Genomic DNA, 24,218 nt, shown 5'->3' on the forward strand with positions numbered 1-24,218 from the left:
TCGGGGGAGTTCCCCTGCCACTAGTCCCCCTAATCCACTGCCCCTCCTGCTGCCAGCTTCACTTACACTGGCCTGGCTGGGTTGCTGTTCCTGGCCCTGCTGCAGCTGGCCCTGGCTCTGGCCAGGCTGCCAGACACGGGCCATGTTACCACCAGTCCTGGCCCCAGAAGGGCTGCCAGACACCAGCTCCAACCCCACTGCTGCTGGCCGTCCTGCCAGTAGGCTCTTGGCCAGACTGCGAATGTTGCTGGACCAGAGAGTCCCAGGTTTAGAAGATGCAATATGTAACTGTCTAGATCAGTCGGTAGCTTTAGTTTTGAAACTGGCTTGACCAATAGGGTATAAAATTCAATAGTAAAAGAAAATGCTTGTGACTATTTGCAGCTCATTTTAAAAAAAAGCATTCAAGTCTATGTACAGAAGCCTAATATACCAATTCCCTTATTGATGCCAGTAAAAGAGTCTGCTTGGTTTCATTAAACTGCTGTAGCTGGCTATGTAGACATTACACATGGCCCAAGATAGGATACACTTATTTATGAGTAGCACCTCCTCCAAACTCTTGAGAAGGAGGTTGAATAAAATGAGACCTGGATTCAGAGGAATTTTGGGTTTTGTCCATTTTTCTATGAAATAGAAAGAGGCCAAAATCAGATCTTGATCAAAACCATTCAGTCACTCAAAATCTGATACATGAGGCTTTCCAAATGAAAACCATCTACACATTGAGAGAGACTGAGAGCATGAATGTGCTTTGTTGCAGAGCCATGCTAATTCCTTAGCATCCCCAAGCACAGGACTAAATTACAATTGGCTGAAAGAGAAAAAGAAACCCCCTCTGTTACATTCACCAAACTAGTCTGAAATAATAAGACGTGTGAATGAAGGTGACAAATTACTGTCCCCTGGGTGTTCTGAGACTCTGCATTGCAAGTCATTAGTTAAATAAAACAGACCTTGTAATATAAGCAGGGTTACATTAGCTATTTCCTCTTGATGTTTTCTCCTCATAATTATTTGATGTCGTTGATGAGAGCTCAGTCAGGCAAGGCCGAGGCCATTTGTATTCAGATGCTGCATTCATAGAGCCCTTCTGCCACAGGGAAAGGATGCTCAGTGAAATACATAGATGTGACATGCTGATAGTTGGTATGGCATTGGTTGTCTGAAAAAATGACTTTTGATTCACTGGCAGTTAAGGAAAATTAAAAGACTATTTTTTGTGTCGAACTAAATAAAACAAGTGAAGAAGTTTGGCAAATTGCAAGAATTTGTTTTGTGTTGAACAAGTGTACACCCAAAATGTTTTGTTTGAAGCATTTTTAAGGGCTACATTTACAAAACAGACTGGCATAGGGAGAGCAAGTGAACAAATCAGGGTCCAACAGGCAGCATATAAGGACAGACTGCTTCCTGCAAGTCCAGTTCAAGGTAATGCTGGGATCCCAAACAAAGCCTCTCCCCCCCCCCCCCATCTTAACAAAAGATGACTGGCTTGGTCTGGGCCCAACTGACTGCTGCTTTTTGTTGAGGCAACAAAAGACTCTTTTATTTATTTTGTGAAATGTCAGATCCAGGTGGGCAATCCTGAGTCAAGGTGCTTGCATATCCTTCAACAGACCAGTCAGTACTGGCTGGCTGAACAAAGCATTAGCTGCTACTGGATGCTTGTTTAAAGGTGCTGCCAGAAAAGAAGCACAGCAAGACCTCAACCTGTAGTCAATGCCTTACCAGCCCATGCCAGCTATCAGCATGCTGCATCTGTGTACCTCATTAAGCATCCTTTGGGCTCTATGAATGCAACATTTGAATACAAATCGCCCCTGCCTTGACTGACTGAGTGGTCATCAATGACATCAGTAGATACATCAATTTTCCTCTATCCACATTTGCTAGAGAACTGACTAACCAACAAGTACTTTATTTGGCCAACAAATGCTTTCATTTCCAGACTTGTTACTTTGCTGAGGGCAGTATTTTCTGTAAAGGGGAGATACATTTGATATGTTGTGTAGGTGGCAAACAATCTCATCTCCTTCCTTCCTCCAACCCAAGAGCTAGAAGACTCACTTTTTTCCGAAGCCTGTTTGTGCTTTCATTTTTTTAAACAGTCCTGTTTCCACTTGACGTGTTTTTTGTCGCCAGTTTTCTTCCACAAATTGATCTGAGGAAGTGGGTCTGGCCCACGAAAGCTCATCACCTAATAAACCATCTTAAGTCTTGAAAGTGCTGCATAGTCCTGTCTTTTTTTGTGTTTGTTGGCTTCTTCTTTGGCTTCTTTCCTTTTAAGTAGGGAATGTTCTGCCTTTTCCCCATCCTTCAGGAGCTCAGCTAAGTGCAGTTCAAATGAGTTTTTTGTGCCATTTATTTTCAGCAATTTTGTTGTTTCTTAGCTGTTGTCATATTACAATTTCTATGTGTCTGGGCATATTTTATAATTTGCATATTGGGCTTGCTGGATATTGGCCCCTCTTCCACCAGCCCCAGCCAGGCTACAGAATGCCGGCTCGGCTGCCAAATGCCAGTCCTGACCCCACTGCTAGATGCCCGACATTGACCCCGCTGCCGCTGTCTGGGCCAAGCTGCTAGAAACTAGCCCTGCTGCCACTGACTGGGTTTAGCTGCTGAACGCTGGCTCCAACCCCACTGCTGCCAACCCAGGCAGGCTTCCCTGCTGCCAGCAGGGCTCCCTGCCACTGCCCACTCCTTTCACTGGGCTTCCATCCTGGCAGGGCTTCTAGCCGCCAGCCCCCGCTCCCGCCACTGGGCTCCCAGCCCGGCTGGGCTCCCGGCTGTTTGCCCTCTTGCCAGTGGGATCCTGGCCCCAAGCCTCTGTGCGTGCACACTGTCTGTCTATTGTCTATTGACCATGTCAGTGCCTACTGCTTAATGTAGTGGCACAATCAGCCCTGACTGTGCACCACCAGATGAATTTTGCTGCTAGTGCCTAGCAATTGCAATAAGGTCACTTTTGTCAATGTGTGATTCTCAATTACTCTGTTACAAGATTCATGCTATATAGCTACATAGCTAACACATGTCACAATTATGGAAGGTACATACAAGGGCTAGAATTGTTGATGGTGCTTAAAGAAATTGGGGATGATAATTTGATAAGAGTTGGTGCTAACCAACTACAGATGCTTTTGAAAGATCTGTGCTTCTGTTTGACCTATTTTTTACTTTTGCTTGAATTCCTGTAAGTATATGGTAGGATTGTAAATGTTTGGCTAGTTAAGGAACATCTGAGATGGTTCTGGAACAGGATGAATACAGATCACACAGTAAGTGTTATATTTGAGCAAGCGCTTGATGGCATGGATTATGTCTTTGATCCTGTCTATGGAACTTATTCCCAAACCCCATTGAAATCAGTGGGAGTTGTTCCATTGACATTAATTGGCTTTGCTTATCCCTTCAAGAATTATTAAAAGTACACATTTTACATCAGTCCTTTTCCTGTCTCTGGGCATAGAAGAGGAAGAAGTGAAGTTTCTTTAAGAAGAATATTTGTAAACCTCTTTTTATAGAACAAAGATAGGTAGGGAAGGTTGGGGCAGTTGCTTTTATGACTAGAGGTGCAAAAGATTTATCAAATAACATAAGTATTGGCAATTATTTATTTCCCCCAACCCCAGCCTCTCTGTGTGGCTGCAAGCAAAGAACCAAGCTGATTAGTTAACATAGTTCATCAGGCTTTCATTCAGAGGGTTGCATAAATAAATTTAACAGACTGGGTAATCCAGTAGCTTTTGATAGTATTGGAAAGCCACTGGCAAAATGCATTATGGACACCAAGTAAGAACAACATGACTGCACCCACAGTGATTAAACGTGTGTGAGACAGACCTTTTGTCTTAAGTAGCTAGAAGAGTTTAACACTCGCAAAATTTAACTATTTTTAAAGCCTCCTACTTCCTCATATCTCTACTGCACATCTGTGTAGTGTAGCTGGTGATATACTACTGTGATAGGGCTGCTTTGAGCCACCCTGCTGACATGAAAAAGCCCACAGTGCAATGGGAGGTTCACTCCTGCAAAGGAGGTGGAAGGTTCCTTGGTGTCAGCAATTAGACAGGATAACAACAGTTATATATTCACATTGAATGGGGATAGCACAATGTTTTCTAGCTTTTCTAAATAAAAGGAAGAATCCAATTTGCCAAGAATAGATTTCAGTAACTGAGACTTCAAAATAACCTTAGACTTTGGTAGTCCCATGGCATGTTTTAAGAAAAATGAATAAAAGGAAAGCAATGACTCACTTGAAGAAGGTGAGTTACATGGTAGCTTGAGATCATTTGGAGTGAAAGTTGCTGTACAATGCATTTAATTTTTATATAGCTCCTTTTAGTCACAAAGTTCTTCATAAATGTTGCAGACATAGAACAAACAATTTGTCCACCAGTGAAATGAAGTCACTTTTGGAGTGGTACACAGTTAGGACAGGAAGTGAAGAATTTCAGACAAGATTTTCAGTAAGGATATTAAAAAGCCATTATCTTTGAAAACTACCTGAAGGGGGGTTCCAAAGAGGATGGAGAGAGGCTCTTCACAGTAGTGATGGATGGCAGCACAAGGAACGATGGTCTCAAGTTGCAGTGGGGGAGGTTTAGGTTGGATATTAGGAAAAGCTATTTCACTAGGAGGATAGTGAAGCACTGGGATGGGTTCCCTAGGGAGGTGGTGGAATCTCCATTCTTTGAGGTTTTTACGTCCTGGCTTGACACAGCCCTGGCTGGGATGGTTTAGTTGGGGTTGGTCCTGCTTTGGGCTGGTTGCTGGAGTCAATGACCTCCTGAGGTCCCTTCCAACTCTAGGATTCTATGAAAATTAGGTAACTGTGTGACCACTGAACATTGCAGTGGTTACACAGTTATGTGCACCTGTAGTGTGGGGCATCAGCTGGCTCCAGGCACGCACTGGCTCCTACCTCCCAACGCACTCCTGAGGACCTGGCTGCTGCTCCACACTGCTGCCCTTGATAAAGGGCAGGATATAACCATTCATGGTAAGCAATAAGTCCAGGCTTATCAGTTAACTGTGTAAATGGTTATACTGTTACATCTCTAATTTTCAGTTACAGCAAAGGTGAATCTAAGCACCATTCAGGAAGAGCATACAAAGGTTGTCTTCTTGGATCCTGAACCCATTCTATGCCAGCCTGGTCTCTGGCTGTCCACAGTCTAATTGGCAGCCGAGGATCTTAAAGGAAGTAGAATCTCAGTACGTTATCTAACTGAAAGTGCAGGAGGCAGTTTAAGTATTTGGAATGTAATCACTACGCCTGTGAGAAATTTCAGTTAGAACTGTGAACAGATGTGAAACTGGCTGGCTTCTAGACCAATCTGTCAAGGTCAGCTCAGGCTCACAAAAATTCAGTGGATCTGGACTAGGGATCTAAGTGACAAGTCGACTATCCGATAAGCATAGACTTAGTGGTGTGACTAGTTGCTTCCCCCCTCCCCCCTTGCTGCTTCTATCAGAGAGGCAGCAAAGGTGGTGGGGGGGGGGGGGGAGCAACAACCAGTGTTGTGGGGGGGAGGGGGGAGAGCTGGCTTAAAAGCTGGTTCCCCTCAGCACTGTTTCTGCGGGGGGGGGGGGGGCAGGAGACGTAGGGGCACAGTGGGAAACAGCGCAAGCAGGGACTGAAGCCCTGGCAGGGCTCTTGTACATTTCAAAAGCAGAGCCACTGCAGGAAGTGCAGGGCCAGCAGGAGTCCTCCTTTGGCCTTGCACTCCCTGCAGGGCTTCTGCTTTTGAACTGTAACAAGAGCCTGGCAGGGTTCTTGCTACAGTTCAAAGGTGGAAGTGCTCTTATCGACTAATCGAATAGTGGATGGAAATCCCATTGACTATTCAATTAGTTAGTTAATCTAAATTTAACATCCCTAATCTGGACTTGATACCGTTTGGCCAGTGTTCTCTCCAGCCATTTTGTGGCTTCTAAGTGCTATGAGAAATGCCCGATTGATATACAGTTAACTGGTAATGTTCTCCCAGCCCTCCTGAGAAGAAAACAAAGAATTGTGCTGTTGCTTTGAAAAATCCTAAGAGGGCCCTCTACCTCTTTAGACAGGGGGGAAAAGATATTGGTAGGTAGATACTGGGTCTGTGACCTTGAGAGGACAGCTGGTGAATATGTGGGAGCATTTCTTAATTGCATATTATTATAATCCAGATCTCCATGTAAACCCAAGAAGGTTTGCTGACAGACAGCCCCAATGAACAGAGTCTATAGGACTTGTTCAGTTCTAGTAATTACCTAAATCGGAACTCTGCCTGCACAGTTGGAAAGATTCTCTCAGAAAATATATATTTTGTTTCATTCAGAGGGTGAGTTTTCAGGAGTATTCTGATTTTTGCAAACGTAGAAGAAAATACCATGATTTTCTGCCTCATGTCTCAACAGCAAGACACACTTCATTTCTTGAGATATTCCCATAGTTTGGTCATGTGGTGTTTATGTACTCTTTGCACCTCTCTGTCTGTCGATGCAAACGCCTGATATTCCTGCTATTTATTTTTATGACGTTGGTGCTGTAGCAGCTGTGAAAACAATTAGCACAAGCAAACCAACTGTTGTATTTCAGATTCAAAGCCTGGATTGAAGTTTTCAGATTGGAAAGTAAAGTAGTAATGTAGAACAATAAAAACTTTGTACATTTAGTATCATGGGACTTCATGTAATACTTCAACTCCCAAAACAAGTCAGCTGACTGGCATTTCTACGAATTTCATGGAAGAAAGTGGTTTGAAGAATGAGGGAGAATGTTGGAGAAACGACTATTTTTGTATTATACTCTCAGGATATAGCAGTCACATTCTTTTTGTTGTAAAAAAAATATTATCTTACCATTGAGGATTTTATCTGTTCTCTTTAAAGAAAATTGTTCACTCCCAAACATTTCATTTACTTTAGTATTATGTTAATAGAATAATGTATGCCTGTTAGCTGGCAAAGACGCACAGATCAATAAACCTACTGTATGTACATTGGTGTCAGCGCGAACCTAATAAATCTCTTGGAGGGAAAAACAAAAAAAGACAGGAAGAATGAATGTTTGATCCTAGAGATTCTTGATTCTTATGTTTTGATTTTTCTTTTCAGTGCCTAGTACTGTGAGGTCTTTGTCACCCAAATGTGCTTTATTAAACATAATAATTACATTTAAAAACTTGTTCAGTCTTCACCACAGGCTGAACTCAAAGCTAGAGCTGTGAGGTTAATTTATTGGCTTGTTTAAAGTAGGAAGTGCAGCCATCAGTAAGACAAAGCTCAAATTAATCAAAACCTGAGGAACAAAATTATTGTGGCGCCTGCTCACAATCAGGTCCGCTGACAATGGTGTGCAAAGGGGCGGGCTGCTTCTCCCCCCCCCCCCCTTAAAAAGAATAATGCAGTTTCTTTTTTCTTTTCTCCTTTTGTTGTCTAAACAGGAGATTCTGTTGGCCTCATTATGGATGAGAACAATAGCTCTTCAGAGAGTCCTCAGCTAAGCCAAGGACGGCACAATGCCATTAAGTGTGGGTGGCTGCGGAAGCAAGGAGGCTTTGTCAAGACTTGGCACACACGCTGGTTTGTCCTCAAGAGGGACCAGCTTTATTATTTCAAAGATGAAGATGAAACCAAACCCTTGGTAAGTGGGGCGGGTGGAGTTGGAGGATGAGAAAGGGATCTGAAAGAAGAGGTGCAGAATTTGATCCAATTGGAAGAAACAGGCTTCCCAATCTCTATTGTCTTTTGCGGTTTTTGTTTGCAGTGCTGGCTCAGGCACTTGGCAAATAATGTGGCACTTGTCTTATTTAAATATATGACTTTCCCTCAGATGCTTGGGTCACAGAAGGTTTGCCAACACTGCATTAAAACACCATGACGGGCCCACGTCAGCTGACTCAGGCTTGCAGATCTCAGACTGCAGGGTTGTAAAATGACAATGTAGCTCAGGAATGGGCAACTACCAGCTTGCGGGCTAGATCCGATCATCCAGAGCTAGTACCTGGTGGACCCCCACCACTGTATTTACTTGCATGGCCACAAGTACTGGCGACCATAGCTCCTGTTGGCCATGGATTGCTGTTCCCAGCCAACGGGATCTGCGGGAAATAGTGTCCCAGTCTACACCACTTCCTGCCATTCCCATTGACCAGGAACAATGATCTGTGGCCAACAATCTGTCTGAGCCTGCAAAGCTGAGTCAGCTAACACAGGCTAACCATGGGTGTTTTATTGCCATGTAGACATAAGCTAAGATCAGGGGAGCCAACAGCCATGCTGGACCCTTGGGCAAGGTAGGGGGAGTAGTTCCTCACTCACGGAAGGGGCCAGGTGTGGGCTGAAGGGATGGGGTCTTAGCCTGCCTTCTGCGCCGTCCACACAGTGTTGCACTGACCCTCCAGCCCTTAGAGCCACATACAGCATGGTTCTCCAACAGTGATTTAAAGGACACGAGGCTCTGGGTGCCATTGCTGCAGCAATAGCCGTGGTGATGTCCAGAGCCCCAAGCCCTTTACAATTGCCCAATACCAGAGAGGTTGCGCCCTTTGCACCGCCCTGTCAGCAGGCCTGCTTAAGATATGTTTTTTTCATCAGACTATTGTAAAGGTTGCTTACTATGAGGCAAGTCTCAGTAGCAAATCCCTGCTTTTTAGGAATCAGTCAAAGGTGCTTGTTGAGATTAGGTGGATGAGTAAACTGTATGTAGATTTCCTGCTTCTTAGAGAAATAGCCATATGGAATTCCCTGGCATTCGAAACTCAGTCCTACAACAGCTTAACTCACATTTACTAACATCCATAATGTGTAATTGCTGTCTGGAATAAATTCATAATTTACTGTGCCTTAATGGTCACTTGTTTTCCTGTTTACTTGCTATATTTATTGGTCTGTTTCATGGCTACAAATCTCCAGAGTGATATAAGAAAAGAATATATAACTCTGCCTCCTTTTCAGCTCAGGGCAAACCCAAGCATCTGTTATATTAAGTTACTGCAGACAGAAGGACAATGTTGTAGTAGATATGGTCTTCATTTTCTGAGGTTCTAAGCACCTCATAGCTCCCTCTGACTTGAGATCAATTTCTGTGTGATCAGCGCTTCTGTTAATTATGCCTACATTTATACACACAGCCATATATAGCTACACTCATATTTTCCACACACACAGTATAATGCTTATCACTTTAAATACAGTTTGTTTATTTGGATTTCTACAGTGTGTTTTCATCCATTCAGTGGCCAGTGCCGCTGACCAATATCTTGTGTGACATTCTGTATTACATAGAATTTTACCAGTAATTCCTACATCAGCCCATAACTTGGTTTAGAACTAGCGGATATCCTTCAGAGAAACAGCCATCCTTGATTCAGGTGTTCTAGAGGACACTTTCTCTTGTATAAACCTCAAGAAATGTAAGGATTAAATTAAGGCTCATAGTGCAGCTATTTAATGAAACTGCTACAAACTGAAGGATGTTTAAGGAAAAATAAGCTGTTCTGTGTCTTAATATATGTCTTAATAAGCTGTTTTTCCTAGTTATTTACTTTTCTCCTGAAGACTGTGTTTTGCATTGTTCTTTATTTTGGTGCAGCACTTAAATGAACTGCTTGATTCTGCACTTGTTTATACTTTCTGAATGACAATACAAAAGCAACTTTCAAACAGATACACAGAATCTGCTAGGTTTTTTTCTGTCATTTTGAGATGCAGTAAGTTTCCTCCTTTACTTCTCTGATCAGTCAGTATTTGGTTTTCACTCTTTGAGGATCAAGAAGTTACTCCCATGAAATCCTCTAACTTTATCTCAGGAAAAGTTAATTATATTCATTGAGTCTTAAAGGACCCCAGCTTCCTGTGGTCAGAGCATTGCCAATAAATCTTTTGTGCCATCAGCAGATGATTGTATGTGTATATATATATAAGGAAGAATTACAGTATTTCTTCCTCTGGTTTGAGAAGAAACAAAATTTTATGGTTGGTCAGCGGAAAGGTAGAGGTTGAGGAATAATTGCCAATGTAATTATTTGACCAGGCCCAGATGTAGCAAACTGAAATCAAATTCTTGAGTCAGAGTATTAGGCAGCTTACTTAAATTAATTGCATTGGACGGGATTTTCAAACTTTGGTGTCTAAATTTAGACTTCTCAATCCATATTTAGCCACCTATATAAAAATGGTCTGATTTTTCATAGGTGCTCAGCATTCTCACTTCAGTAGTTAGGGTCAGGCCCACCAACAGGATGTGGGACAAAGGATGCAATTGCAGAAACGCCCAGAGATTCAAAAAAGCCCACAGCTTCCACCTGCCACCACTGCTGTAAGAATGGAGCCCCAGGCCCCTTTTGAATTGCTCTGGGAGCACCAGAGAACTGCTCTACTCAACTCTGAGGGTTTGGGGTGGGGAGGTCCACCACAGCCCTCAGCTCCATCCCTTCCAGGTCATAGAGCTGGACCCCCCCCATACACCTTGTCCCAGGGCCCCTAATGTCTGTCAGCCCCACTGGTTAGGAAAGTAGCTTGTTATTTAGAAGACAAAAATTCAACTCCCTGTTCTGCTTCAGACTTTGGATGCGTCACTTGGTCTCTCTGGGCCTCAGATCTCCATTTGTAAAATAGGTACAATATCACGGTCTTACCTTACAGATGTGCTATTAAAGTGAAAACACTGAAGTTTGTGGTGTGCTCAGATACTAGGGCAGAGGAACTGCATAAATACCTAAGGCTATGTCTAGACTGCACAGCTTTTCTAGGATACCAGAGGTATGCCCTACGTCCAAGGAACATGTCCACTTTTTCTGAACAACTTCAGAAAAAGTGGACACGTTCTTTCACCATCCTTGTAATCCTTATTCTATGAGGAAGAAGGGATGTGTCAAAAGAGGAGGTTTTTCTGAAATTTTGCTCCGTGTAGACAGGCCAAATTTCGGAAAAGCCTCTTTCAAAAGAAAAGTGGAAAAAAATACGCAAATTGCAAACTGTAATTTGCATATCTTTTCCCGACTTTTCTTAGTAGTGTGGACCTAGCCGAAGAGAGCTAGACTTAAGTCTGAACTACGACTACTTGATAGTTCTAAAAATCAAGCCACTTATACAGATGCCTAAAAGTAAGCTCTAAAAATCCACATTTAGGTATTCACATCTGAAAATTCTGGTCACTTGGCCAGTGCAAATCAGAATAATTCCACTGATGCCAGTGGATCAAGGATGCTCAGGATCTAGATCCCTATTTTCAATACTTAGCTATCTCTAACAAGTCATTAGGTTTGGCTGTATAATTTATTGACTTGTCAGTGTAATTTTAATCTATACAGCCCAACCAAATTTTTGTATCAAGTAGCAAAATCCAAGTAGCCTCAAACATATTTAATTCTGGATACTTCTAATTCTATAATAAGCTTCTCTTACTTATAATGAGCCCAATCCTGAAAAATCTACATCTCAGGAAATACAGCTGACTTTTCTTACCCAGGGTGCGTCTAGACTAGCATGATTTTGCACAAAAGTGACTGCTTTTGCGCAAAATCTTGCCTCCTGTCTACACTGGCCGTGAGTATTTGCTCAAGAACACTGACTTTGTAATGTACAAAATCAGTGGTTCTTGTGCAAATACTCTGACGCTCCTGCTCAGGGATAAGCACTCTTGCGCAAGTATTCTTGCACAAGAGGGCCAGTGTAGACAGCCATTTCAAGTTGTTTCCAGTTTTATCACGATTTTTTTCTGTACCTATGGGCTGTGTCTACACTGGGCCACTTATTCCGGAAAATCAGCCGCTTTTCCGGAATAAGCTGTGAGCTGTCTACACTGGTCCTTGAATTTCCGGAAAAGCAATGATGCTCTACTGTACAAAATCAGCCGCTATTCCGGAAAAACTATTCTGCTCCCGCTCGGGCATAAGTCCTTATTCCGGAACACTGTTTCGGAAAAGGGCCAGTGTAGACAGCCCAGTAGTCTTTTCCGGAAAAAAGCCCCAATCGCGAAAATGGCGATCGGGGCTCTTTTCCGGAAAAGCGCGTCTACATTGGCCACAGACGCTTTTCCGGAAAAAGGGCTTTTCCGGAAAAGCAGCCTGCCAATGTAGATGCTCCTTTTCCGGAAAAACTGAAAACTGAATAGCATTCCGTTTTAAGCAGTTCCGGAAATTCATGCCAATGTAGACACAACCATGTTGTAGTAGTGAAGCCCTAAAAAGGTCATGTCTTTACACCTTCATCTCAAAAACACCAACCCCAATATTTCAGGACACGTAGCTTTACTTGGCTGCTGGGTGAAGGCACTACTAGTAGTGGTAAAGCCACACATCTTTTCAATGGCAGTTACTCAGTGTGCTATCGCTTCAATATCTGCATTAAAGACTCAGGGGGTAGCTGTGTTTGTCTGTATCTGCAAAAACAACAAGGAGTCCAGTAGCAACTCAGGGTATGTCTACACTACCCCCCTAGTGCGAACTAGGGGGGTAGTGTAGTCATTCGGAGTTGCAAATGAAGCCTGGGATTTGAATTTCCCTGGCTTCATTTGCATGATGCCGGCCGGCGCCATTTTTAAATTTCCCGGGCTTCATTTTTAAATGCTAGTTCCACGAGGCGTACAGCTAGTTCGGAATAGGAAGCCTAATCCGAACTAGCTAGTCCGTGCCGCGTGTAGCTGCGCGGCACGGGGTCCGAACTAGCCGGCATTTAAAAATGGTGCCAGCCGGCATCATGCAAATGAAGCCCAGGAAATTCAAATCCCGGGCTTCATTTGCAACTCTGGTTGCCTACATTACCACCCTAGTTCGAACTAAAGTGGTAGTGTAGACATACCCTCAGAGACTAAGAAAATTATTAGGACATAAGACTTCATGGGTGAAACCCACTTCATCTGACCTATCCGCCAGATCAGTTGGTGAAATGATAGCACCAATGGCTCAACCCACGTATTCCACATTCTCCAAGGATAAGGTCACTATGCAACTATATACCTAATTTCTTAAAGGTGGTCTCTTTAGTGAACCTATACACCTCCCCATATTTTACCCCAACCTCACAAAAACCCTCAGGAAGTTATGCTATTCACGCTTGATATTAGGTGAGCGCCTGTGTTTTACCTACATATAACCTTTTGCCAATCTCCCAGACTTTTCATAGTCATTGCCAACTGATCCAAGGGTACAGCTGTTTCAAAACAATGATTATCCAAGTAGATATCCGACTGCATTAGGGAATGCTATCGAGCACAAGGCCTCAACACTTCTGAGGGCCTATGCATGCACTCTACTGCATGATCTTCATCTCCACAGCTTTCCTAAACAATGTAAAGCAGTCACATGGGCATCACATGCATGCCAGAGGCAAACAACCAAGACCCTGCGAGGCCATGCAGTACTATCTGTGGCTACCAGTTACACAACTCCAGAGTCCCATGAGGCATTGTTTGCCAGTCAACTGAAGTGGAGCACCCATAGGGACAGCACTCGAAGAGGAAGAAAGTAATGTTGTGCAGTAACTGAGATTCTTCAGATGTGGGTCTCTGTAGGTGCTCCACTACCCACGCTCCTCCCCTCCATTTGGAGTTCAACCTGGGAACGCTACGATAGAAGGAACTGAGGAGGTTGGAACGAGTGTGCACCCTGTGAACTCATGGTCACCACAAGACACCAACTGCGCACATACATCCCAACCAGGCACTGCTACCAAAGATCTCCAATCTACAGCACTGGGACATACTGTCACCTGAAAGCAAGCACCCACTGGGACACACATCTTGAAGAACATCAGTTACTGCACAGAGTTAGTAACCCTGGGTATGTCTACACTACAGCACTAATTCGAACTAACTTAATTCGAATTAGTTAATTCGAACTAAGCTAATTCGAACTAGTGCATCTAGACCTAAAAACTAGTTCGAATTAGCATTTTGCTAATTCGAACTAGCATGTCCACATTGAGTGGACCCTGAACCAAAGTTAAGGCTGGCTGGAAGCAGTGCCGGCAGGGCATCAAGTTAGGACTTAGAGCGTGGAGTTGCTGTCTCAGGCTAGCCGAGGGCTGTGCTTAAAGGGACCCGACCCCCACCCCGGACAGACAGTTCTCAGGGTTCCCCGCTTGCTTGTCTACCTCAATGAGGGACAGCAAAGCAGTCCTGGCTTGGAATGCCCTGAGTGCCCACACTGGGCACATCACAGCACTCGGCCATCAGCCCGGCTGCACTTGCCGCAGGCTGCCATCTGGGGTGGTCAATCAGGGGGCTGCAGGAGAGTTTCCACCCCGAGGAGCCTGTAGAGCCACCCCAGTCCTCCTCATCGGGGGCTCGTACCCCATTCCTCCCTCACATTTTTCCACTTACCCCTCCCTAGCCCCCCTTCCTGATGTACAAAATAAAAGACACGTGTGGTCAAAAATAGAAACTCTCTTTAACAAAACTGGGGGAGACTGGGAAAAGGAGGTGGGAGATGGGAGGGGGAAACCTGGGAGGAGGGAGCTGGAAGGGGGAAGCCAGGGGAACAAGGAGGAGGGGAAGTATCAAACTATGGTACACCATATCTTCAGTACTGTGTACAGATGTGATCTCCTCACCCCAGAAAAAGATATTTTGGCCTTGGAAAGGGTTCAGAAAAGGGCAACTAAAATGATCAGGGGTTTGGAACAGGTCCCATATGAAGAGAGGCTAAAGAGACTGGGACTTTTCAGCTTAGAAAAGAGGAGACCGAGGGGGGATAGGATAGAGGTCTATAAAAGCATGAGTGGTGTGGAGAGGGTGCATAAAGAAAAGTTCTTCGTTAGTTCCTATAATAGAAGGAGTAGAGGACACCAAATGAAATGAATGGGGAGCAGGCTTCAAACAAATAACAGACAGTTCTTCTTCACAAAGCAAATAGTGAACTCCTTGCCACAGGAGGCTGTGAAGACTAGAACTATAACAGAGTTTAAAGAGAAGTTAGATAAATTCATGGAGATTAGGTCCATGGAGTGGTATTAGCCAGGGGGTAGAAATGGTGTCCCTGGCCTCTGTTTGTGGAAGGCTGGAGATTGATGGCACGAGACAAATGGCTTAGTCATTGTTTTCGGTCCATCCCCTCCAGGGTACCTAGTGTTGGCCGCTGTCAGCAGACAGGCTACTGGGCTAGATGGACCTTTGTTCTGACTCAGTACGGCCATTCTCATGTTCTAAGCTCTGGGCTTAGGGTCCTCACTGGACCACCTTGATTTTCATGCAAACCTGCTCCTGGGTGCCCAGGCTGGCAGCTATCCTGCCCTAGACGGCCACTTTCCTGTGCCTAGTGCGGAGGTCATTGATGTTGGAGGCCTCCCCCCAAATCTGGATGAGGTCTACGATGTCCACACTAGACCAGGCGGGCACCCGCCTCTTGCGGCCCCCGGGCAGGCTCCTGGGACCCGCCAGCCTGATCCCGGGAAGAGGTGGAGGGTTGGGTGGCAGCAGGTGGCTGGCTCGTGCCGTGCTAGGTGCAGGGTCTGCTGGCTGGGTGCTGGCAGGCTTGCACCTGGCACGGGCACTGTAGCCAGACCATGCCCCTTTAAGGGCTCCGGGAGCGGGGCAGACGAGTATCCCTGGTGGTGCCCAGAGTGGCCACCAGGGCAAGCTGGGGAAGGCTAGCCTCCCACTAGTTTGAATTAAGTGGCTACACAGCCCTTAATTCGAACTACTTAATTCGGAGTAGGTATTAGTCCTCGTAGAATGAGGTTTACCTAGTTCGAATTAAGTTCGAACTAGCGGTTTGCCTGTGTAGCGCCTATGAAAGTTAATTCAAACTAATGGCTGTTCGTTCGAATTAACTTTGTAGTGTAGACATACCCCCTGTTTTCTGAAATCTTCAGGGCTTCTAACTGAGCTTCTTTTGAGTTTTTTGCCTAAGTCATGAGTAATTATAAATCACGCCATGGTAGATGTAGGAATTATAACTTGTTTAAAACCCCAATTGTTATGGGAAACTAATGGACCGGACTAAATTAAGGCTGTTCCAACATTCCACTTTATTGCAGTTTTCCAATATTTCTGAAGCAAATTAGAGTGCCAGGTGCTAAGATTTAGTCTGTATTTGATGCCTCATAACTATAACCTGTAGTACAATATTCTTATTGAGTTACATCAGAAAGTTATACTGATGGATTCTGCCATCAAAATTCTGATGACTAAGAACTCTTGGGGAAAGAAAACACAAGCCAGGACCTGCTGAGGGCAGGGGCTGCTGCTGCGAGGCAGCCTCTGCCCAGGGTGGGCCTGGGCTTGCCGCAGGCAGAGGCTGCCTTGTGGCAGCCTCCCCTGCTCCTCTGTCCCTCCCCACCGTGGTGATAGAAGCAGCAGTGCTGGGTTGAGGGGAGGTGTCACCGTGGAGATGGTGCTGGGAGGAACTGGCTTTTAAGCTGATACAGAGGCAGCGAGCGGGGGGGGGAACATTTCAGTAGTCAAGTAGATAAACTGATAAGCCTAAACTGCTCGTTCACATCCCTAATTAGAAAAACAGCAGCCTATTCATTCAAATGTTCCTTGGGAAAGCTATTTGCCAGAATTTTCTCTCCATTCACCCAGTCTTCCTCTTACTTATGTATTTGCAGGATGTTTTCTTGTTACTGTAGCTAGACTGAGCTCATTTTGTGTCTTTACCTTGCTAATTTTGCCTGATGCATACTTGTGGTGTTTGTTTATAGTCACCATTTGTAATTTGATCTAGTTTCCACTTGTGGTCAGACTCTTTTATTTTTAGATTATTCAGGATCTCCTGGTTAAGCCAGGGTAGTCTCTGGCCATATTGCCTATCTTTTCTATGCAGTGGAATAAATTGCTTCTCTGTCCTTAATGTCTCTGAAAAATTTCCAACGAAGTATCCCCCACAGATACACACAGATTGTGTAGAAAGGTCAAGAGAAAGGTGCATATAAAGGCTATTGTTTTTCCTTGCCAAGGGTGCTGAATTTTCATTGTTTTTTGTTTATTATTATCAAAGACAACAGTCCTTCCCTTAATCTGTTTGATCAGTCAGAGTAGCAACGATCTTTTCATATGATACCCTTGAAATAACTTAAAGGATGTTTTCATTTATTGAATATGAAGGTAGGTGTATACACAGATTTGGTTAGTTATTGTAGACAGAAATGAAAGGAATAATCATAGATTGTTGTTGTTGTTCCTATCTCATAGAATTGGAAGGGACCTTGAAGTCACTGAGTCCAGTCCCCTGCCTTTATGGCAGGACCAAGTACCATCCCTGACAGATTTGCCCCAGATGGCCCCCTCAAGGATGAACTCACACCCCTCGGCTTAGCAGGCCAATGCTCAAACTACTGAGCTATCCCTCCCCCTAATAATAACAATAAATGGATGCAGAGCAGATTAATACAATGTTGAAGAATAATACCAGCTAGGAAGAAGTAACTACTTTATGATAATACTGAATAATTTCTGAAATTGGTAAATATTCATTTTTTGTTTAACTTCCTAAGTCTACTCACTGCTCTATTCCTTGGCCTTTTTTGCTTTGAGGCCCAAGCTTGTGCCAGCTCTGAAGGTCAAGCATCGTGCCAAAAAAAGTGGGTAGCTAGAGAGAAACATTTCACATTCTCCATTTCATAATACAGCTGTTGTTTGGATGCTGCTGATCAACAGGTTTTTCCCATTTCTACTGTTTTTCCGTGACGTCTGAGTAGGCGATGTCTGGTTTTAAGACAGGGGAGGAGAGGGATGGTGCCTTCTCAGTAGTGGTGTTTTTATAGTTTTGCAACTAGCGATAAGAATCTTTGCAGTGTGGTCTTCTTAGAGTAGTTTTGCTATATCACAAACTTTTAAGACTAGCTTTGAGTCAAGAAACCAGTCTCATACATCTGACGAAGTGGATCTTTGCCCACAAAAGCTTATGCTCCAATAAATCTGTTAGTCTATAAGGTGCCACAGGACTCCTCATCACTTTTGCATATTCAGACTAACACGGCTACCCCTTTGATACTAGTCTCCTAGGGAGAAATCAAGAATCTCGATGAAGCACTATTGGCATGAGGACATAAGTAGTGATGGGCAAACTCATTTCACTATTTTGGGGTGCATTCTGGACTTATGTTAGTTTAATATCTGTTAAGTTGAAGGTCTTAATGTTGAATTCTGGCCAGTAAAGGGGATCTAAACAGGCATGAAATGGCCACCCAGGGGGGAAAAAAGTATCAGGAACACACTTTAATTATGCTGAGTTGATGTAGTTGCATATAGAGGCTTCTGTAGCTAATTCTGGAGATGCAAAGGTGGTGCTCAACCACCCCCTGAAAACCAGGCCCCTTTAAATAGTCTCCAGTTAGGCTCTCAAACACAGGGAACCCACGTGTGCTACTTAGCTTGTGTTAGTTTTGGGTGAACTTTACATAGTACAGAATTCCGTTTAGCTTACAAGAAAAGTGGGCTCACATGCTGTATATATGCAAAGTAGGTACTTGTTTCTTTGTGTAATAGCTGGCTACATGGGCGGCAAGATCTATGGGCTCGTAGTGCCCAGGCTCCAGCAATATTTAGAGCTGGGGGTCCTGCTACACCAATATTTGGAGCTGGGTTCTCTCCCCCCCCCCCCCCCCCCCCCCCGCAAGAAGACACCGGCAGCCACGGTGTCAGAAGCTGCGCAGCCCAGCGCGCCTTGGCACTGCTGCGCATGCTCTGGCAGCCCTGGGCACTTGAAAAGCCGGGGTCGCACACCATGAAGCCGGTGGAGGCTTCGGGTGAGTGCAGCCCCTTCCCACCACCTATATGCCCCCTCCAGCTGGCCGCCCCCTCCTGTGCACACTCCCGCAACTCCTCCTCTCCCCCCTGTGGGCCCCCCCGCCCATGTACCCCTACTGCTGGCCGCCGTCTCAAGTGCAGCTCTGGTGACGGCAGAGGAGCCGCTCACGGGAGGAGGGGGGTGTCCAAATTTCCTGCCTCGCCAGCGCCACTCGCCCACCTGCGCCCCGGTGGCCCATCGTGTGCCCCAAGCCCGAGAGCCGCCCCCTCGGTGCTGGGGCCCCGGAGTCTCGCCACTGGCCGGGCCGCACCGCTCCGGAGGGAATGCCTGGCTGGGCAAAGCTGCTGCAGCTGCTCCTTGCGCGCTGGGCTTGGTCCCGAGCTGGGCTGCTGGTGGCCGGGCTCCGGAACTGCCCACAGGGTGGGGGCCCGCTGCTTAGAGCCCACCCAGGGAAAAAATGCTGGCCATGAGGGGGGAGGGGTGGGGCTGGCAGGTGGGGACAGTGTAGCTAGCCTGGGGAGATGGGGGAGGGAGGGGCAGTGTGGCTGGCTGGAAGAAATGGGGGAGGGGTGTCGGGGGCAGCAGGGCTGGCCAGGGGAGATTGGGAAGAGGAGGACTGGGCAGCAGGAAGCAGGGGTGGCTGGGAGGGTGTCGGGGGCAGCAGTGCTGGTTGGGAAGGGTCAGGGAAAGCGGGGGAAGGGGAGGAGCAAATTTGCCGGCGGGGAGCAGGACTGACCCCGGCACATGCTGATCCTGGGACATTGTCAGTCCCACGTATGGTCCTGCGAAGCGCGAGTGAGTCCGGCAGCGGCTCCACAACATCCTCGGGATGGTACAGGGCTTCCGCTCTACCCCAAGGCATCCGGCTCAACCAGGAGTCACCAGTTCAGCCCCACACAGCTTGCTCTGGGGAGCTACACTTCCCGGGCAGGTGGGATGTTGAACCTGGAGGATAAATGTGGCTTCCGTTGCCTCCGTGTGCGGGTCCTGTTCAGAGTGTTGGGGCTCTGGTGGTTACTATGGTCTCATGTGTCTCTTGGAGACCTTCCGCCTGGCCCTGGGCCAGCAGCTGGAGCAGCTCCACAGACTCCAGCCCCCCACACACTCTGGAAGGCAGAAGGTTGGGGAGGGGAAGGGGAAAAATAGGAAGGAAGGGGCTTGTCCGGAGGGGAGGCGGAGCAGGGCAGGAGAAGAAAGGGGAAGGCACCAAGGGATAAGGTGCAGGAGAGACAAATGCCAGGGCACCAAGTGGAAACAATGAGGCAAAGGGCAGGAGGGGAGGTGTCAGTGGGAGGGGGGACGGGGTGATGCTGGGAGAGGAGAGGGTAAGGGCACTGGGGACTAGAGGGTGGAGGGAGAGATGCTGGGAGAAGGTTTGAAAGAAGGAATGGACATGAGGAAAGTGTCCACACACGACTTGCTCCATCCCCACAGAGGCATGAGGAGAACGGGGGCAGAGGGTGGTGAGGGGGTGGACATCAGGGAAAAAGGGGGCAGGGGCAGTGAGGGAAGGGGGAGACACCAGGAAGGTGCAGGGGTAAAGGAAAGTGCAGGTGCCAGGGTGTGAAGCAGAAGGGCAGATACTTTCAGGAGAGGAACCAGGATCAGAGGAGAGAGGCAGGGCAGGTGTTTAGAGGGAGGGGTTAGTAGAGGGGATGAGGAGGGGCAGCTCACATGATCAGAGTGGGACTACTGGAGGAGTGGGCATGGGGGGGGAGAGACGGGCTGATGGAGGGGGGCAGGTTGCAGGAGTCAGGACAGCAGAGGAAGTTGAGGGGTTGGGGGGACAGCAGGCACCAGGGGAGCTGATAGAACAAGAGGAGGAGACATGGCAGCAGAGAGAAGGCAAAGGTTTAAAAATATTTATTAATAACTTGGGTGTCACAGTGGCACATCCAAACAAGCCACATGAACTCACTACTGGTGCACAATTCAAAATTCATTCTGCTCATGGGAGGAAACTTAGGCTATGTCTACACTGGCGGTTTCTTGCGCAAGGGTTCTTGTGCAAGAACACATCCACACTGCCATGTGCGAGCTGTGCTTTTGTGTAAGAGCATCCATGGCAGTGTGGACACTTGCCCAAGAAAGCTCTGATGGCCATTTTAGCCATAGGGGTTTCTTGCGCAAGAAATCCCTGCCGAGCATCCACGCTGCCCTCTTGTGCAAGAGAACTTACACCTGTTAGAAAAGAGCGTAGCTCTTGTGGAAGACGCCCTCTCTTACCACGCCATACTGTACATTTCCTTGTGCAAGAGTGGACGGGCAGTGTGGCTGCTCTGTGGGTTCTTGCGCAAGAACGGCTGTACTTGCACAAGAAGCCGCAAGTGTAGACATAGCCTTAGAGGGAACACTTCCCCAGCTCTCTGCCCCCGAGTTAGTCACACACATTGGATTAATGCAACTGCAGGATAGCTGCATGGGGTTTGGTGGGGGCCAAACTAATCCCTGTTGGTAGGAGGATGGTGGGAAAAACCCTTCGAGAGAGGTGACCTAACACCTTTTACTTCTGGTCATGTGTCAATCTTTCCCTGAGCGTGTTACCTCCAGAGGCGTGGCCAATGGGGGGGGGGGGATGTGTTGCCAGGGGGCGTGGCTAACGGGCACCACCAAAAATTATACTAACCTGCCGCCCATGGTTGGATAATCATTTAAAGGTTGCTGTTCCAGCTGTCAATATACTTGGTGGCAATCACTTTGGATAGTTAGATTTCCTGAAAAATGTTGGGTAATTAAAAAATATACACCTTGGTGATATCTACTACACAATGCTCTCTTATTGTAATTATAAGTGATGCTCTGTTTTGTTTATATGATTGATGTAAATTTTGTAATAAGTTTATAGTTACTGTAGTTTCACAGATTTCCAATGCAAAGATGTCTTGCAATTCAGGAAAAAGATTAGGAAGACTTTTTTTTTGGGGGGGGGGGGGGCTTCTGGCATGTAAATAGAAACTTGGATAGCTTAAAAATAGAGAAAGAAATACACCCCATGAGATTACAGAAACGAGCAACATGTTTTGCAAATTGGATTTAGCAGTGGAGTATTATGTATGAAACCAACTTACACGGACTTGACCATTTTTCTAGGCAAGAAAGCAGATGGGGGGGGGGGGGAGTAATAAATCTCAAGAGATTTCAAACTATTTGTGCTAGTTACAGGACTCTAGCTTCTGTTGAAAACTTTAAATGACTCTTCAGAACCAGATTGGACAAATGGCTAAAAACTGTGCTATAGAGAGGAACCCTGTATATGCAGTGAGATTGAGTCCAATCAGGAATTTTCCACCTGTAGCTTCTTTGTTTATCATCTATCCCTCTTCATTATATTTGTGTAATACACAGAGTTGTGCTTTTACTCTTTGGGAGTTCCACTGTTTGTGTATGTGATGCTTTGAGGATTCTTCAGATGAGAGAGAGTGCTTCTATTCTGTGCAGCTTTGACTGGGACCCGTGACACCAGAAGCCTGCTTACAACACAGTAACCTCACCCTGGCCTCCATCAGCCTGGCTACTCCTTGCAGGGGGAATCTCATCATACCATCCAACCCCAAGTAGGGTTACCAGGTAGACCCCCCTCCCCAAAAAAAATACCGGACACACTTGATCGTGGGGAGGGGACCGGCCGGGAGGGGGGTGAGGCTGGCTAGGAGGAAGGTGGGTAGGAGGCAGGGGGGGTTGGTGGGGGAGGGGACCACGGGGCTGGCTGGGAGGTAGGGGAGGCGGGAAGCAGAGCTGGATGGGAGGAGGGGGGACCGGAGGAAAGGGAGGTGGGAAGCAGAGCTGGTGGGGGGGGGGGTGTCAGGGACTGGCTGGGAGGAAGGGGGGCTGGGAGTAAGGGGGGGGGGCCCGCCAGGCTTCCATCTGGCGCCAGCTGGAAATTCAGAAAATACCAGACATTGCACATATCTGGGATTTTCTGAATTTTTTACTGGACAGAGGGTGCAAATACCAGACTGTCTGGTAGAAAACCGGACCCCTGGCAACCCTAACCCAAAATCTCCCTGTGATGGGGAGTCTGCCCTACACTGGCCCTTTAAAGCAAAAAATCAGCCCTGGGAGAGGGCTGAGATCAAAGGCCACCACTGAGACACAGCCAATGAGGGCCCAGCTGGAGGCTGTATAAATGAGGGAGAGACAGAAGGAGGCAGAGACAGAGATGCTTGTTCTATCTGGGGTACAGGAGGGACCTGGCTTCCAGGGAAGCTGGGAGCTTCCTGAGATAGAGCGGTATGGGGGAAAGGCAGGCAGAGCTGGGGAGCCCTGGGCTGGCCTCACTCCCAGGCTGCAGGGCCTGAGGCAAGGCCTCAGTATACTGGGCTGCAGGGAGACAGCCAAGCTAGAAGGAGGCAGCAGGTCCACACCCCCTTTCCAATGATGAGTGGCCATCTCAGAGTGAAATTTGCCCCTGTGGCAGGGGCTAGATGAAGACGAGCAGTGGGTCACTGAGGCAAGGTGGGTATATGGGAATTGGGGGTTCCCTGGGAGGGGAGGACCAAAAGGGAGATGAGAAACTGTAGTGGGTACTGCTGGAGGGCAGTGTCTTGAAGAGGATGCCATGATCTTGAGAGTGACGCAAGTCTGGCACTGGAGAATGGAGTGACCGGAGGGGAGGGGGAAACAGGTGCCCCAGAGAGGCTCCCTACAGATTAACAAGCTAATTCCCAGGCGTGGCAAGTCTGGGCTAAGCCCCATGGGTCCTGCACTTCCTGGCAGGTCTTTGCGTGCGCCTCAGAAGCTTGCGGTGTCCCTACCACTGCCAAGAAGGCAAGAATACCCCACTTCAAGAGCCCTTTTCATCATCGGCCAGTCCAGTTTTTGGAGGTCTGTCCCTCTGTTAGTCCATGGGGTCTTGCCTCTTCTTACTGGCAGCCCACCAGCCGGGAAGGGAGTTGGGGGGGGGGGGGGAAACCTGGTCCCACCTACTTGCTTTGAGCTCCAACCCAGGGCCCTAGGGGAAAGGGGAATAGCCCCAAGTGGGCTGTGAGGCTAGATCCTTGCTCCACTGAATATTGGCCCCCTCCCTGGGCCACTTCCCCAACCCTCCTGGGTACCACCTCCCTGAAGCCTTGGAACAGGCCCTGTTGCCAGCTGCCGTGGGTTGTCCCCCAGGCTGGGCTGACTGGGCTGGGCTGCTCAGCTCTTTGCTTTGCCTTGCCTCTCCTCTGGTCTGTCCCTTTACTCCTTCCCCCTGCCTTGCTTGAGGGAAGGTTTTTATTGTGTGGGTATAGCCTTAACTGGTGGCAGGTGCTCCGGTCAGTCCACTCTCCAGGCTGACTCCAGATGGGCTTCAGGTTCCCTAATGGCTGGGCTGCAGTCTCTGGAAGCCAACTCCAGGAACATAAACCCACACACCCAACTCCCCGTGTAAGTGCCTTCCACCTGGCTTCTGCAGCCCCCTGCTCTCAGGCTGCCACACAGGGCTACCAGCAGGAGGCACCATGGCTTTGAGTGTCTGCATCATGACACTCTCCCAAACCATATCTCTGAATCTTCAGTTTGTAAAATGCAATAGACCAAACTCCTCGA

The 24,218-nt window shown here is 47.0% G+C and overlaps 1 protein-coding gene across 7 annotated transcripts in view; it reads left to right on the plus strand.

Annotated features, from left to right (window-relative positions):
* The window catches only part of ARHGAP24 (Rho GTPase activating protein 24), a 339,006-nt gene that overhangs the window by 41,209 nt on the left and 273,579 nt on the right, over positions 1-24,218 (plus strand). For 6 of the 7 annotated variants that reach the window (XM_075929535.1, XM_075929532.1, XM_075929536.1 and 3 more), the window contains one exon: positions 7,440-7,639. The exons of the other annotated variant lie outside the window; for it this stretch is intronic. In XM_075929535.1, the coding sequence (XP_075785650.1) occupies positions 7,460-7,639 (180 nt within the window). In that variant the 5' untranslated portion in view covers positions 7,440-7,459. The remainder of the gene's footprint in view (positions 1-7,439; positions 7,640-24,218) is intronic. 7 annotated transcript variants of the gene reach the window in all.

Source organism: Pelodiscus sinensis, chromosome 5 (genome assembly GCF_049634645.1).
Source record: "Pelodiscus sinensis isolate JC-2024 chromosome 5, ASM4963464v1, whole genome shotgun sequence".
NCBI lineage: Eukaryota > Metazoa > Chordata > Testudines > Trionychidae > Pelodiscus > Pelodiscus sinensis.